The following is an 11,714-nucleotide window of genomic DNA, read 5'->3' as shown; positions in this document are numbered from 1 at the left end:
CATGACGTGGACGATTGTTTTCACAGATGGACCAATACTGGAATAGCAGATACGTTCAAGTTATTTGTTTTCCGCAGGGTATGATTCAATTGTCGTTTGTTGATCGTTGTTTTCACCTGTTTCCGCTAGCATCAGGACGACAATCCTCCTTCTATTTCAATATTTGCTCTGCATACGGGCCCACAGTCGACGCATGGGCCTGATTGTTACGCCGGAATTTGTCCAGCTATAGCAACAGTAATGTTTTGTTGCTCTACTGAGCCTGGGGTTCTGCTAGGTTCTGCTCTCGAACAGAAGTTCTGCCGACTGCCAGCACCAATTCAGCCAAACCGGTTGGTAGAATTCGGCTCAGTAATTCTGCCACTTGAGCGCACCCATTGCCTGCTATGGCGACCCGCCTCGTATACACTTGATTTATCTGAATGTTCGTTCCGGAAACACGTACTTTAGATACGACTCGCCATTTCACCCTCACAAACTCTTAGCTTATTCGACTGTGATGCGTCTTCTTGCCGTGTTTGCGACTCTGCTCGCAGTGGCCACCGCCAGCGGTCGGTTTATGACCATGCAAGAGGTGAACGAACGCCGACTCGAGGCAGTAAAACGTTGGCAGACTAGTGGCTCTCAGAACGTAAAGAGCGGTGGTGTTCAGAATATCACATTCACGAACCCCAAGGCCTCAGGTGACTGAAATGCTACAAGTAAATATCTCATACGTCTAATTCGTCCAGAATTTTACGTCGATGGCAAATCTCTTCCTCTTGTTGACTTCGACGTTGGTCCTAGCTGGGCAGGTCTTCTGCCCATCAGCAACAGTCCTAATGAGACGCGTAAGGTGTGTACACGAGCATTTTATCCACGTCCTTCAAGTGTTGACATCAAGGACATCAGCTCTTTTTTTGGTTTTTCCCTCCCGGCCCCCAAGGGAGTCTTGATGATTTGATTTTTTGGTGCGTCATCAAAAGCGGTGTGCTCTAAGCTTTTCGTTGCTGACCTGACATGTTCCACTTCAAGGACGAATGGTGGACCTGGATGCTCCTCCCTCGCAGGTTTACTGGAAGAGAATGGGGTAAGCCTCTTTGTTGACGACAAGACTCATCTATAACCGAGATGTTTGAAGCCTTTCAGTTGGTCCTGGGGTCAGGCAGCACCAACGGTGAACCAACACAGCTGGACCAACCTGTCCTCCGTGCTTTGGGTGGAGCAACCTGTCGGTACGGGATTTTCTCAAGGCATCCCGGACGCTCAGAACGAGGAAGATATTGCTGCTCAAGTCGTCGGCTTCATGCAGCAGTTCCTTGAGGTCTTTTCGGAACTCAAAGGTAAAAAGCTGTATCTATCGGGTGAAAGTGTAAGTTATCAGAGACTCCAGTAAAACATCGTACTGACTTTATTCAGTATGCTGGAATGTACGTGCCTTGTGAGTCAGCAGTCGTATTCTTTGAACTTAACTCTAAGACAAATGAAGATATCGCAAACTATATCTACGAGGACCCGAGTCGGCTAGACCTCTTGTTGCAAGGGATATGGATCAATGATCGTAAATGACATTTTTGACTTACTCTATCTCTTCTCAAGGGCTTATACGTGAAGCTCAGCCTTAATCTCATGGTTTGTGGTGCAACAGGAAATCCCTGCATTGGACTTCGTGAAAAAACACGCTAGTCTCTTCTCTTTTAAGTTTGTCCATTTCAATCGGACCTAGTTTACAGGTTACTCACCGATTGATATCTAGTCACACGTACATGGACTACCTCGACGAGATGGCCGCGACGTGCAATTACACTGGCTACATGGATAAGTACGTGACATACCCTCCAAAAGGTCTTCTTCCGCTGCCAGGAGACTCTACCGATTTTGCTCAAGGCTGCGATATCTGGGGCGATATTTACAATAATTCGCTGATTATCAACCCCTCTTTTGATATCTATCGCATCTGGGACACTGTGAGTCGAAGAGGATATTGATGGATAACATATTAACTTTTTTTCCTTCCAAGTATCCGAGTCCATGGGATGTCCTAGGTTTTTTGTAAGCCATTCAATAATTGACTCAATGCAGCCCAGCTGACGCAGATTCAGAGATACGCAGTCTCCGATCTACTTCAACCTAACAGACGTAAAAGAAGCTATCCACGCGCCCGTGGATACCGAGTGGATTGTATGCACCTCGACCTATGTCTTCCCCAACGATGACAGCAGCTTACCCTCTGCACTCACTGTATTGCCCAACGTTATTGAGAAAAGCCAGCGGACCGTCATCGTTCACGGACTCGCGGAGTTCATGTTCATTGCTGATGGGTATGACTTCAATTTCGACCCTAATCTTCGTATACTCTGACGCAATGGTTTGATGACTTAGAGACAGAATTGCTATTCAAAAGTAAGTGCGTTCTTGATCGTGTCTGTATCACCTTAAACGATGGGGATCATTTGTAGCATGACCTGTGTGTGACTAGTGATGTTTGATGTACGCCAAGATTCACTCATCATATTCCAAGGGAATGGTATGCAAGGATTCCAGACGCCTATCGCCGATGACAGCTTCATTGTCGATGGGGTGGGTGCCTACGGGTCGATGCACTCAGAACGGGGACTCACCTATTATGAAGTAGTCTTGAGTGGACATATGTAAGGTCACTACAATTCGTAGGGTCTCGTTGCTAATGTTTTCTGCACTAGGCTTCCACAGTTTGCGCCAGTAGTAAGTCTAACAGTGCCATCATGCAGACACCGTCTAACGCAGAGACGGATAATTACAGGCCTCCTTCCAGATTATGCAGTACCTGATGGGGTTTAGAGACACTCCTTAGATAAATACTTGCTCCCCATATCTATAGCGCCGGGATTGGGTGCAATTGCGTCCATCACGTCATGCTGTGTTGTTGCGCGCTGATAGTTTGGTCTCCTCTCTTCTTTCATTTGCTACTAGTACTATGGCGACGCACGCACTCGGGTCGGTGACTGTGAAAAGTCAGTGTGACTAAACCGTGACTTTCCGTGACTTTTCTGTGACTGCACGAAATGTGGTGTGCACGAGCAAGTGGTAACCAATAGTAAAGGACTCGACGACAATATTAATCCTCCTTCTATTTGCTCTGCAACGCATGGGCCTGATTTTTACGCCGGAATTTGTCCAGCTATAGCAACAGTAATGTCTTGTTGCTCTGAGCCTGGGGTTCTGCGAGGTTTTGCTCTCGAACAGAGGTTCTGCCGACTGCCACAACTAATTCAGCCAAACCGGTTGGTAGAACTCGGCTCGGATATTCTGCCGCTTGGGTGCACCCATTCCCTGCTGTGGCGACCCGCATCACATACATTTGAATTTATCTGAATGTTCGTCCGAGAAACACGCATTTTAGATACGACTCGCCATTTCCCCCTCACAAACTCTTGGCTTATTCGACCGTGATGCGTCGTCTTGCCGTGTTTGCGGCTCTGCTCGCCGTGACCGCCGCCAGCGGTCGTATGATGACCATGCAAGAGGTGAACGAACGCCGACTCGAGGCAGCAAAACGTTGGCAGACTAGTGGCTCTCAGAACGTAAAAAGCGGTGGTGTTCAGAATATCACATTCACCAACCCCAAGGCCTCAGGTGACTGAAATGCTACAAGTAAATATCTTATACGTCTGATGCATCTTCGTCCAGAATTTTACGTCGATGGCAAATCGCTTCCTCTTGTTGACTTCGACGTTGGTCCTAGCTGGGCGGGTCTTCTGCCCATCAGCAACAGTCCTAATGAGACGCATCAGGTGTGTACCTGAGTAGTCTATGCACGTCTTTCAAGTGTTGACATCAAGGACATCAGCTCTTTTTTTGGTTTTTCCCTCCCGGCCCCCAAGGGAGTCTTGATGATTTGATTTTTTGGTGCGTCATCAAAAGCGGTGTGCTCTAAGCTCTTCGCTGCTGACATGGCATGTTCTACTTGAAGGACGAATGGTGGACCTGGATGCTCCTCCCTCGCAGGTTTGCTGCAAGAAAATGGGGTGAGCCTCTTTGTTGACGACAAGACTCATCTATAACCGAGATGTTTGAAGCCTTTCAGTTGGTCCTGGGGTCAGACAAAACCAACGGTGAACCAACACAGCTGGACCAACCTGTCCTCCGTGCTTTGGGTGGAGCAACCTGTCGGTACGGGATTTTCCCAAGGCATCCCGGACGCACAGAACGAGGACGATGTCGCTATTCAACTCGTCGGCTTTATGCAGCAGATCCTTGAGGTCTTTTCGGAACTCAAAGGTAAAAAGCTGTATTTATCGGGTGAAAGTGTAAGTTCTCAGAGAGCGCGGTAAAACATTGTATTGACCGTATTCAGTATGCTGGAAGATACGTGCCTTGTGAGTCAGCAGTCATCTTCTTTGAACGTAACTCTAAGACAAATGAAGATATCGCAAACTATATCTACGAGAACCCGAGTCGGCTAGACCTCTCGTTGCAAGGGATATGGATCAATGATCGTAAATAACATTTTGAATTGCTCTGTCTCTTCTCAAGGGCTTATACGTGAAGCTCAGCCTTCATCTCGTGGTATGTGGTGCAACAGGAAATCCCTGCATTGGACTTCGTGAAAAAGCACGCTAGTCTCTTCTCTTTTAAGTTTGTCCATTTCACTCGGACCTAGTTTGCAGGTCACTCACTGATTGATATCTAGTCAAACGTACATGGAATACCTCGAAGAGATGGCCGCGACGTGCAATTACACTGGCTACATGGATAAGTACGTGACATACCCTCCAAAAGGTCTTCTTCCGCTGCCAGGAGACTCTACCTATTTTGCTCAAGGCTGCGATATCTGGAGCGACATTTACAATAATGCGCAAATTATCAACCCCTCTTTTAATGTCTATCGCATCTGGGACACTGTGAGTCGAAGAGGATATTGATGGATAACGTATTAACTTCTTTTCCTCCTAAGTATCCGACTCCATGGGATGTCCTAGGGTTTCTGTAAGCCATTCAATAATTGACTCAATGCAGCCCAGCTGACGCAGATCTAGAGACACGCAGTCTCCGATCTACTTCAACCTAACAGACGTAAAGGAAGTTATCCACGCGCCCGTGGATACCGAGTGGATTGAATGCGCTTTGGCCCATGTCTTCCTCAAGGAAGACAGCAGCTTACCCTCTGCACTCACTGTATTGCCCAATGTTATCGAGAAGAGCCAGCGAACCGTCATCGTGCACGGACTCGCGGACTTTATGTACATTGCTGATGGGTATGACTTCAATTTTGACCCTAATCCTGACGCAATGGTTTGATGACTTAGAGACAGAATTGCCATTCAAAAGTAAGTTCGTTCTTGATCGTGATTGTATCACCTTGATCGATGAGGATCATTTGTAGCATGACCTGTGTGTGACTAGTGATGTTTCATGTACGCCAAGATTCACTCATTATATTCCTAGGGAATGGTTTGCAAGGATTCCAGACGCCTATCGCCGATGACAGCTTCATTGTTGATGGTGTGGGTGCCTACGGTTCGATGCACTCAGAGCGGGGACTCACTTATTACGAAGTAGTCTTGAGTGGACACATGTAAGTTCACTACAATTCGCAGGGTCTCGTTGCTGAGCGCTGATGTTTTCCGCACCAGGCTTCCAGGGTTTGCGCCAGTAGTAAGTCTGACAGTGCTATCATGCAGACACCGTCTAACGCAGAGACGGATAATTACAGGCCTCCTTCCAGATTATGCAGTACCTGATGGGGTTTAGAGACACTCCTTAGATGAATACTTCCCATTTCACATAGTATCGCAGACAAAGTTGAATTGGACGAGTGCCATGCCACCGGTAACCTGAATCACAGTCAATGCGTGGGACTACGTGTCTGAGTCGTGTTTGCCCCTAACAGTCACCAAAGCTCAAGCACTCACGCTCGTTCTTGTACCACCTTGGTGTCTAATACATCTCAATAGCACAGCTTTTGTATTTCCCTGTTTGAATATTGCCTGCTACAAGGATACAATTGCGCTCAACGGAGCGCACTGGGATCCGTAAACACAAGACCATGACCTCAAGGGCTTCCATAGTCGTGGAGGAAACGCAGGATCTGGTAGAGTGTAAGCGCAGATGACACTCGATTCCATAGCCCATGTCAAACGACTCTCATAAGACTATCTTCATAGCCGACATTCATTATCTATTAAGCGAAAATGAACGCAAAACCTTCAAGACGTGCGATGGCAAGGCAAGCAGCATGCATTTAAACTCCCAATAAATGACGCATGCTGGATAAGAGGAGATAAGGATTGCGGGGACCTAGCCATGGAGAAAGGTGGAACTTCCATCCATTTACTGACACTCATCTCGAGACTGCAGTGGTATCAACTCCAGACGCAATGGGACGTCATTCATAAGCTGTTTGATGTTTTTCACAGATGGACTAGTACTGAAATAGCAGCGTTCAAGTTCAAGTTGTCGGTAGGGCATTGTCGCTTGTTGATCTTTGTTTTCACTTGCTTTTACTAAATCCGATTTTGACATCGACAACGGCCAAGGTCGAACAAAAAACAAGGACTCGACAACTTGTTACTTGATCCTCTTTTTATTTACTCTGGAGTCTGCATATACGGGCACACAGTTAACGCACGATGGATCTGATTATTACGCCGAAATCCGCCCAGTTATTGCAGGTAGCAACAGTATAATATCAATGGCACACAGAATTCCAAGCGGCATCTTCCATGCTGATCCTTGAAGTTGAAGTTCGTTCAGTTAGTGAGCTACTAGCGAGTCAATTGAACTTTTAAAAGAACTACGCCCAATGCACTGGTCTACCTACCTGGCTCTTCCTTTTTCCTTCTCCTTCGTGGCGGGAGCTGCTGCCTTCAATCCATGGGCGTATACCATCCAGTCTACCACTTGCAGAGCTGTGGATCGCATCCTGCATGAGGAGGTTGATATTATCATTGGTACCCTTATATGCGCGCTCCTTGCCCACGGAGATACTTATTCTTGTCATAGATTATGTAGACGTCAACCCGACCGCGGAGAAGAGCATCATCATGGTCCACGGCTGGCCCAGTCTCTGGAGCTCCTGGGTGTACCAAATCGAAGAGTTCGACGTAAACATCTCTTCCATCAGCTGACGACCGTCATGTTGATTTGTTTCAGGACGAGTATCGTATGATTGCTATCGACGTTCGTGGTTTCGGGGGTTCAACACATCCCGCAGATGTACAGTCGTCCAGCACGTTGGCTGATATCACTGGTGATCTCACTTGTGTTCTCGAACATGTCGGGATTCAATCTGCTATTTGCCTCGGGTGTGTTTTGCAGAAGATCTGGTCCGACTTACCTAATATCTTTATACTAGTCATGACTGGGGTGCTGAAGTCTGCTACGAGGCTGCGAGGAGACGACCTGATATCTTCTATGCCTTGGTCGGCGTGACCGTTCCGGTAAACAGATCACTGTTTCATTAATTTCCCTGCCCAACAATCGTAACCAGTATTTGCACGCTGCTGGCCCTTTTGCAGACAGCGCTCAGCTCGCAGCAGTCATGCCCAAGCTAGCTTACCAAGTTTTCTTCGAGAACCACACAACAGAAGCCATAGCTGAGCTGAATAAGAATATCAGGAGAAGCCTACGTGCTACGTTGCGCACGGTAAACAGCACCCCTCCAGACAGCTTCCTCACAAGCACCACTACTTATCTCAGTGCATATGACAATGTGACGGAGGTATGATTAGCCTTCATTTTAGCATAAAGTCTACTAACCTTGACTAGATTCCTCCGATCCCCTTTTTCAGTTCTTCCGATGAAAAGTATTTTGTCGAACGGTTCAGCATACAGAAATTTGACCATAGTACGAAACAGAATCCATCAGATACCATTCTAAGCTAATCGATACCCTGCAGGTCTCTTATTCTACACTCGCGGAGTGCGTAGATATCTTCTTGCAATGAACTCATAACTGAACGATGTGCTTAGAACCGTTATGGAACATGGCAATCTACTCAAGCGCAAGGAAATTACACCATTCCCCAGCCTGTCTTGTCTGTTTTACCTCTAAACGTGGGTCGTCTGTCTGATTGCAGGACCTTACTCATGCGCACCACCCCAGGATCCCGTCGCAGACTGGGTATTCGCTGCCAAATACTTGAACTCCGCGGCCTTCCTGCCACAATTGACGACCAAGGTGTGTGATTTGATCTTTTGCCAAGGACTACGTAACAATTGAATGCAGACAATGGAGGGTGCCCACTGGCCCCATCTCGAGCACCCACAAGTATTCAATGGCATTCTCAGAGCATGGTTAGAGACCTTGGAACATTCTCTCACGCCAGCCCAGCGAGTCTTCTCGGACGAATTGTAATCCACGACCTTTTTCTTATAATTATTCACGATTTTCCAAGGACCTAGAAACGTAGTGGACACTCAAGGACAGGTGTACAATAATAATAGCAAGCATGACGCATTATGTACATGGATCAGCGGGGTAATCCACCAGATGAACATATCTAGACATGGTGAGGTGTTGGACATCATAGACAGCGTGCATAAGTACAGTACAGCATAGGACAGTAGGGTCATACGAGTGCATACATCGCCGGCGTAGATCACAACATTGAGTAAGTTACACGTTAGGAAGGCCATTACCGTTCTGCAAACCGACACCCAGGGTCTGGCGAAGTAGCATTTCAACACGGTCCCGCTCGTCGTTGATGCGCCCCATCTCGTCCTCCCAGCGCGCGACGCGGTGGTCGTATATCGAGCGAAGGGCACCGAGACTGCCGAGAGCAGTCTCGAGCGCACGCTTGAGGTCGTCTTCCCGTGATTCCGAACTGCAGTCGGAACCATCACCAGAAGAAGTCGAGTTGAGGAGCCTCTCAACAAGCGTCGTGCCCTTGGCGCGGGATGCTCGTCGGCGAGCAGCAATGCCTCGGAAAGAGTTTCGGATGTTAAGCATGCTCGGAGACTGGGTCCCTATTTCACGACGAATAGAGCGTGATGTCAAGGCATGTAGTTTTGTAGAATGCGAAGGTGCAGCAAGCAGGACCATCGTTGTATCAGTCTCGCAATCAAGCGCTTCGAACTACGATAATACGATGGCAAATGTCAGCATCCACCCATGACTTTTGACAACAAGTCAGCTCACCGCCTGCTGCAGAGCTTCCCAACGCGTATCCCATCTCCTCCGTCTCTTTTCGATGTTGTTGACGTAGTTCGGGTGATACTCCAACTCTAACAACTCATCCTTGTCATCCTCGTCCTCATCCACCCACTCAGTACCATCATCAGGCACCAACCCATTCACCCAGTTCCCCTCTTCAGCAACCTCAAAGCGTTCCTCGCCAGCGGTCTCCTCACCAGACGAGTACGGCTCTGGGCTCGTGTCCCGTGGCTGTGTACTGTCCACACGTGGCGGCGGCTTGATCTTCCGCTTCCGAATCGTGCTCTGGACTCGCAGATCCGCGGATGCCTGACGGCGCTTGATTTTGCCAGTCGGGAACGGAAGGCTGACTGGTTGATGGCTCGGGCTCGACTGGATACTCATCGTTGCAGTGGAGTCAAAACGCGGCCGTACGCCTCCTCCGAACGCACGAGATGCCTGCAAGAACGTCCACGGGTTGTATCCAGCCCCAGGGAAGGGCGTTGACGACGGTGAGAACGTGGAGTCAGATAATGCTGCATGGTTGTTCAAGGCGTACATCTGCATCTGGAGAGCGAGTTGCTCTTCAATCACCGAGGGATGGTTGGGGTCGTAGTTGGAGGAAGGCGCAGTGTGGATGGGATAGGTAGAGTAGACGTTGTTGCGCCGAACATGAGAGAATGGGTACGGATAGGGTGAGCCTACTGGAGGTGCCGGGCTGGCTTGCATGCTTTGCATACTAGATATCAATGGTGATGGAGCAGCAGTTTGGCTATGAGGTGTGGGCGGTATGGGCGCAACTGGACGAGGAGACTGGAAGTAATGCGATATATAGGCAGCTGCAGCATCATCGTGATTCTGATCATCCGAGTAGACTTGATTTTGAAGTGGGTGCAGCCGTCCATTGCTCTGCTGCGGTTGCTGTTGCTGTTGCTGCTGCTGTTCTGCACCACGAGTGTCAGAAAATGTGCGGCTTTGTTCGTGCCGCAGATTATGCTCTGGTACAGAGTCAATCTGCTCAGTCAGCCTCACCGGAAGTGCAGGTGACTCACGGCGCTCCTCAGTAGATCTGATGGGAGGCTTTTCAAAGACGGCTGCGTCGAAGCTTCGGAGGCCAAGACGGTCTGTGCTGCCACTGCGGTGGTGCTTTGTGAGGCTTGAGAGGCGCTGATTTGCGGGCTGCGTGGGGTATTGCCTGGCAGAGTATGGTTCGGGTAAGCTGGCAGTGGGTGAGCGTGGGGTATACGATTCTAGTTCTCCGTCGTGGTCTCTGTTACCGTCGACGGGAAAGTCATTGTCATTTTCTATGAGAGTGTCATTATCATCATCCTCATTATAGTCATTCCCATGAGCATAGTCGTCGCCGTTCTTAGAGGTTGCGATATCGTCTTCTGGCTCTTCTTGGACAGGCAGCGACTTGTCGGGAGTGCGGGTCTTCATCGCCTGCAGGGGAGGTGTATTGCTTGCAAATTTGCTGACCGCAGGCGGCGTGACACGAGCATTGTCGGCGACAATGGCTTTCCGCACAGTGAGCGGCGGACTGGGAAGCCTAAGGGAAGAGCTTCCATTAGATTGATGTGAGTCCCGCTTATACGAGACGTAGTCTACGTCCACTACAGTCACACTCTCACCGCCCGACGAGCCAGTAGGCGTGTGGTAAGGGGGAGAAATGCGCTCAGGAGAGGGCACACGGTGTCCCAAGGGTGAGTAGGACGGAGACCCAGTCTGACTAGACGGGAGGGGACGCTCGCGTGCACGAGCACTATCGCTCGGCTGTACTTCCTTCTCGCGTTCGACAACGCGAATGGAACGGGAGCGCTGCATGCCGCCGCTCCCCTGACCGTCTGCATCTTTTGGACTAGTTCGTTCGTTCGCGCGGACACGATCACCGACGGGGTCTTTGAGAGGTGACGGCACCTCACGTACGTACACGGCGCCGCTCGCGGCGCCACCAGCGTAGGCGACGCCAGACATGCCAGGCACAGGCGGCTGCTGACTCAGGGCCTGCGCATAGTCTGCTCGCTCAATCTCTGCCATGAGCTCTTCCGTCATGTGCCAATTCTCCTCCATTGCATGGAAGTGTGTTAAGAACTGGGGAGGAGGGACCCTGTTAATAGGGCGTGGGTAACCCATTTGTGGATTCATGAGGTGAGCGTGGATGTTGGGTTGACTGAGCGAGTGTTGGTGTAGAGGAGGAGGCTGATGCATGTTGGGCTGGCTGAGCGAATGTTGGGGAGGTGGTGCTTGATGCATGTTGGGGTGCATAGAGGCCGAGGGAGAATAATGCCCCTGAATTGCTTCTTCTCGGAGATGAGAGGGCTGATTGAGTGGAGATGGGAGTTTCGTCACGTTGGGTGCGGCTTGCGTGAGGGCCGGCGGTGAGGAAGTTCGTTTTGACTGCGGGGGGATGTTTGCAGTGGTGGGACTCGCTTGTTGTGCCTGACGCTGATTCGCAGACTGAGTTGCTGCTCCGTAAATCTGCATGACGGATGGTACGATAGGTAGGGATTGGGCCTTGATCGTCCTTTGTCTTGGAGATGGGGACATTTCACGAGGTGGGGTGTTCTGGGACGAACCTGATATAAAGGGTCAGTTTTGGGGTTTGGAGCGGTTATTGGAT

General features: G+C 49.5%; 4 protein-coding genes across 4 annotated transcripts; 3 read left to right on the top strand and 1 right to left on the bottom strand.

Annotated features, from left to right (window-relative positions):
- Window positions 1-250: 250 nt before the first annotated feature.
- HD556DRAFT_1524872 (Alpha/Beta hydrolase protein) lies at window positions 251-2,812 on the top strand (the record flags this gene model as incomplete). Its single annotated transcript, XM_041309240.1, has 15 exons — window positions 251-683; window positions 732-835; window positions 892-950; window positions 1,015-1,069; window positions 1,121-1,351; window positions 1,399-1,540; window positions 1,599-1,680; window positions 1,736-1,946; window positions 2,000-2,031; window positions 2,082-2,300; window positions 2,362-2,382; window positions 2,439-2,446; window positions 2,501-2,630; window positions 2,682-2,703; window positions 2,762-2,812. The coding sequence occupies exons 1-15, from the start codon at window positions 500-502 to the stop codon at window positions 2,810-2,812; spliced, it is 1,551 nt and encodes a 516-aa protein (XP_041164296.1). The 5' UTR covers window positions 251-499.
- Window positions 2,813-3,111: 299 nt separating this feature from the next.
- Window positions 3,112-5,812, top strand: HD556DRAFT_1025391 (Alpha/Beta hydrolase protein). The gene is made up of 16 exons (XM_041295916.1): window positions 3,112-3,594; window positions 3,649-3,752; window positions 3,809-3,867; window positions 3,932-3,986; window positions 4,038-4,268; window positions 4,316-4,337; window positions 4,386-4,457; window positions 4,515-4,596; window positions 4,652-4,862; window positions 4,916-4,947; window positions 4,998-5,216; window positions 5,274-5,288; window positions 5,345-5,352; window positions 5,407-5,536; window positions 5,595-5,616; window positions 5,675-5,812. Exons 1-16 carry the CDS (start codon window positions 3,411-3,413, stop codon window positions 5,723-5,725), a joined length of 1,497 nt encoding a protein of 498 aa, XP_041164295.1. The 5' UTR covers window positions 3,112-3,410; the 3' UTR covers window positions 5,726-5,812.
- An 870-nt stretch (window positions 5,813-6,682) lies between these two features.
- On the top strand, window positions 6,683-8,348 carry HD556DRAFT_1025816 (Alpha/Beta hydrolase protein). The gene is made up of 10 exons (XM_041295917.1): window positions 6,683-6,911; window positions 6,964-7,064; window positions 7,114-7,265; window positions 7,316-7,400; window positions 7,451-7,681; window positions 7,729-7,807; window positions 7,860-7,882; window positions 7,933-8,016; window positions 8,066-8,140; window positions 8,189-8,348. Exons 1-10 carry the CDS (start codon window positions 6,764-6,766, stop codon window positions 8,315-8,317), a joined length of 1,107 nt encoding a protein of 368 aa, XP_041164294.1. The 5' UTR covers window positions 6,683-6,763; the 3' UTR covers window positions 8,318-8,348.
- A 667-nt stretch (window positions 8,349-9,015) lies between these two features.
- On the bottom strand, window positions 9,016-11,672 carry HD556DRAFT_1342320 (uncharacterized protein). The gene is made up of 2 exons (XM_041302148.1): window positions 10,147-11,672; window positions 9,016-10,092 (listed from the first exon to the last, which is right to left on the bottom strand). The coding sequence occupies exons 1-2, from the start codon at window positions 11,639-11,641 to the stop codon at window positions 9,092-9,094; spliced, it is 2,496 nt and encodes an 831-aa protein (XP_041164293.1). The 5' UTR covers window positions 11,642-11,672; the 3' UTR covers window positions 9,016-9,091.
- Window positions 11,673-11,714: the final 42 nt, after the last annotated feature.

The sequence above is a fragment of the Suillus plorans genome, assembly GCF_016647745.1.
Source record: "Suillus plorans strain S12 chromosome Unknown HD556scaffold_9, whole genome shotgun sequence".
Classification (NCBI taxonomy): domain Eukaryota; kingdom Fungi; phylum Basidiomycota; class Agaricomycetes; order Boletales; family Suillaceae; genus Suillus; species Suillus plorans.
This window is presented reverse-complemented; position numbering and strand designations above follow the sequence as displayed.

Coding starts and splice junctions, on each gene's coding strand:
- HD556DRAFT_1342320 (XM_041302148.1), bottom strand. CDS start 11,641: ATGTCCCCATCTCCAAGACAAAGGACGATCAAGGCCCAATCCCTACCT. Junction 10,093..10,146: donor CAGATCTACTGAGGAGCGCC/GTGAGTCACCTG, acceptor ACTCTGTACCAG/AGCATAATCTGCGGCACGAA.
- HD556DRAFT_1025391 (XM_041295916.1), top strand. CDS start 3,411: ATGCGTCGTCTTGCCGTGTTTGCGGCTCTGCTCGCCGTGACCGCCGCC. Junction 3,987..4,037: donor GTTTGCTGCAAGAAAATGGG/GTGAGCCTCTTT, acceptor AGATGTTTGAAG/CCTTTCAGTTGGTCCTGGGG. Junction 4,269..4,315: donor TGTATTTATCGGGTGAAAGT/GTAAGTTCTCAG, acceptor GACCGTATTCAG/TATGCTGGAAGATACGTGCC.
- HD556DRAFT_1025816 (XM_041295917.1), top strand. CDS start 6,764: ATGCACTGGTCTACCTACCTGGCTCTTCCTTTTTCCTTCTCCTTCGTG. Junction 7,266..7,315: donor CAATCTGCTATTTGCCTCGG/GTGTGTTTTGCA, acceptor TCTTTATACTAG/TCATGACTGGGGTGCTGAAG. Junction 7,682..7,728: donor CATATGACAATGTGACGGAG/GTATGATTAGCC, acceptor AACCTTGACTAG/ATTCCTCCGATCCCCTTTTT.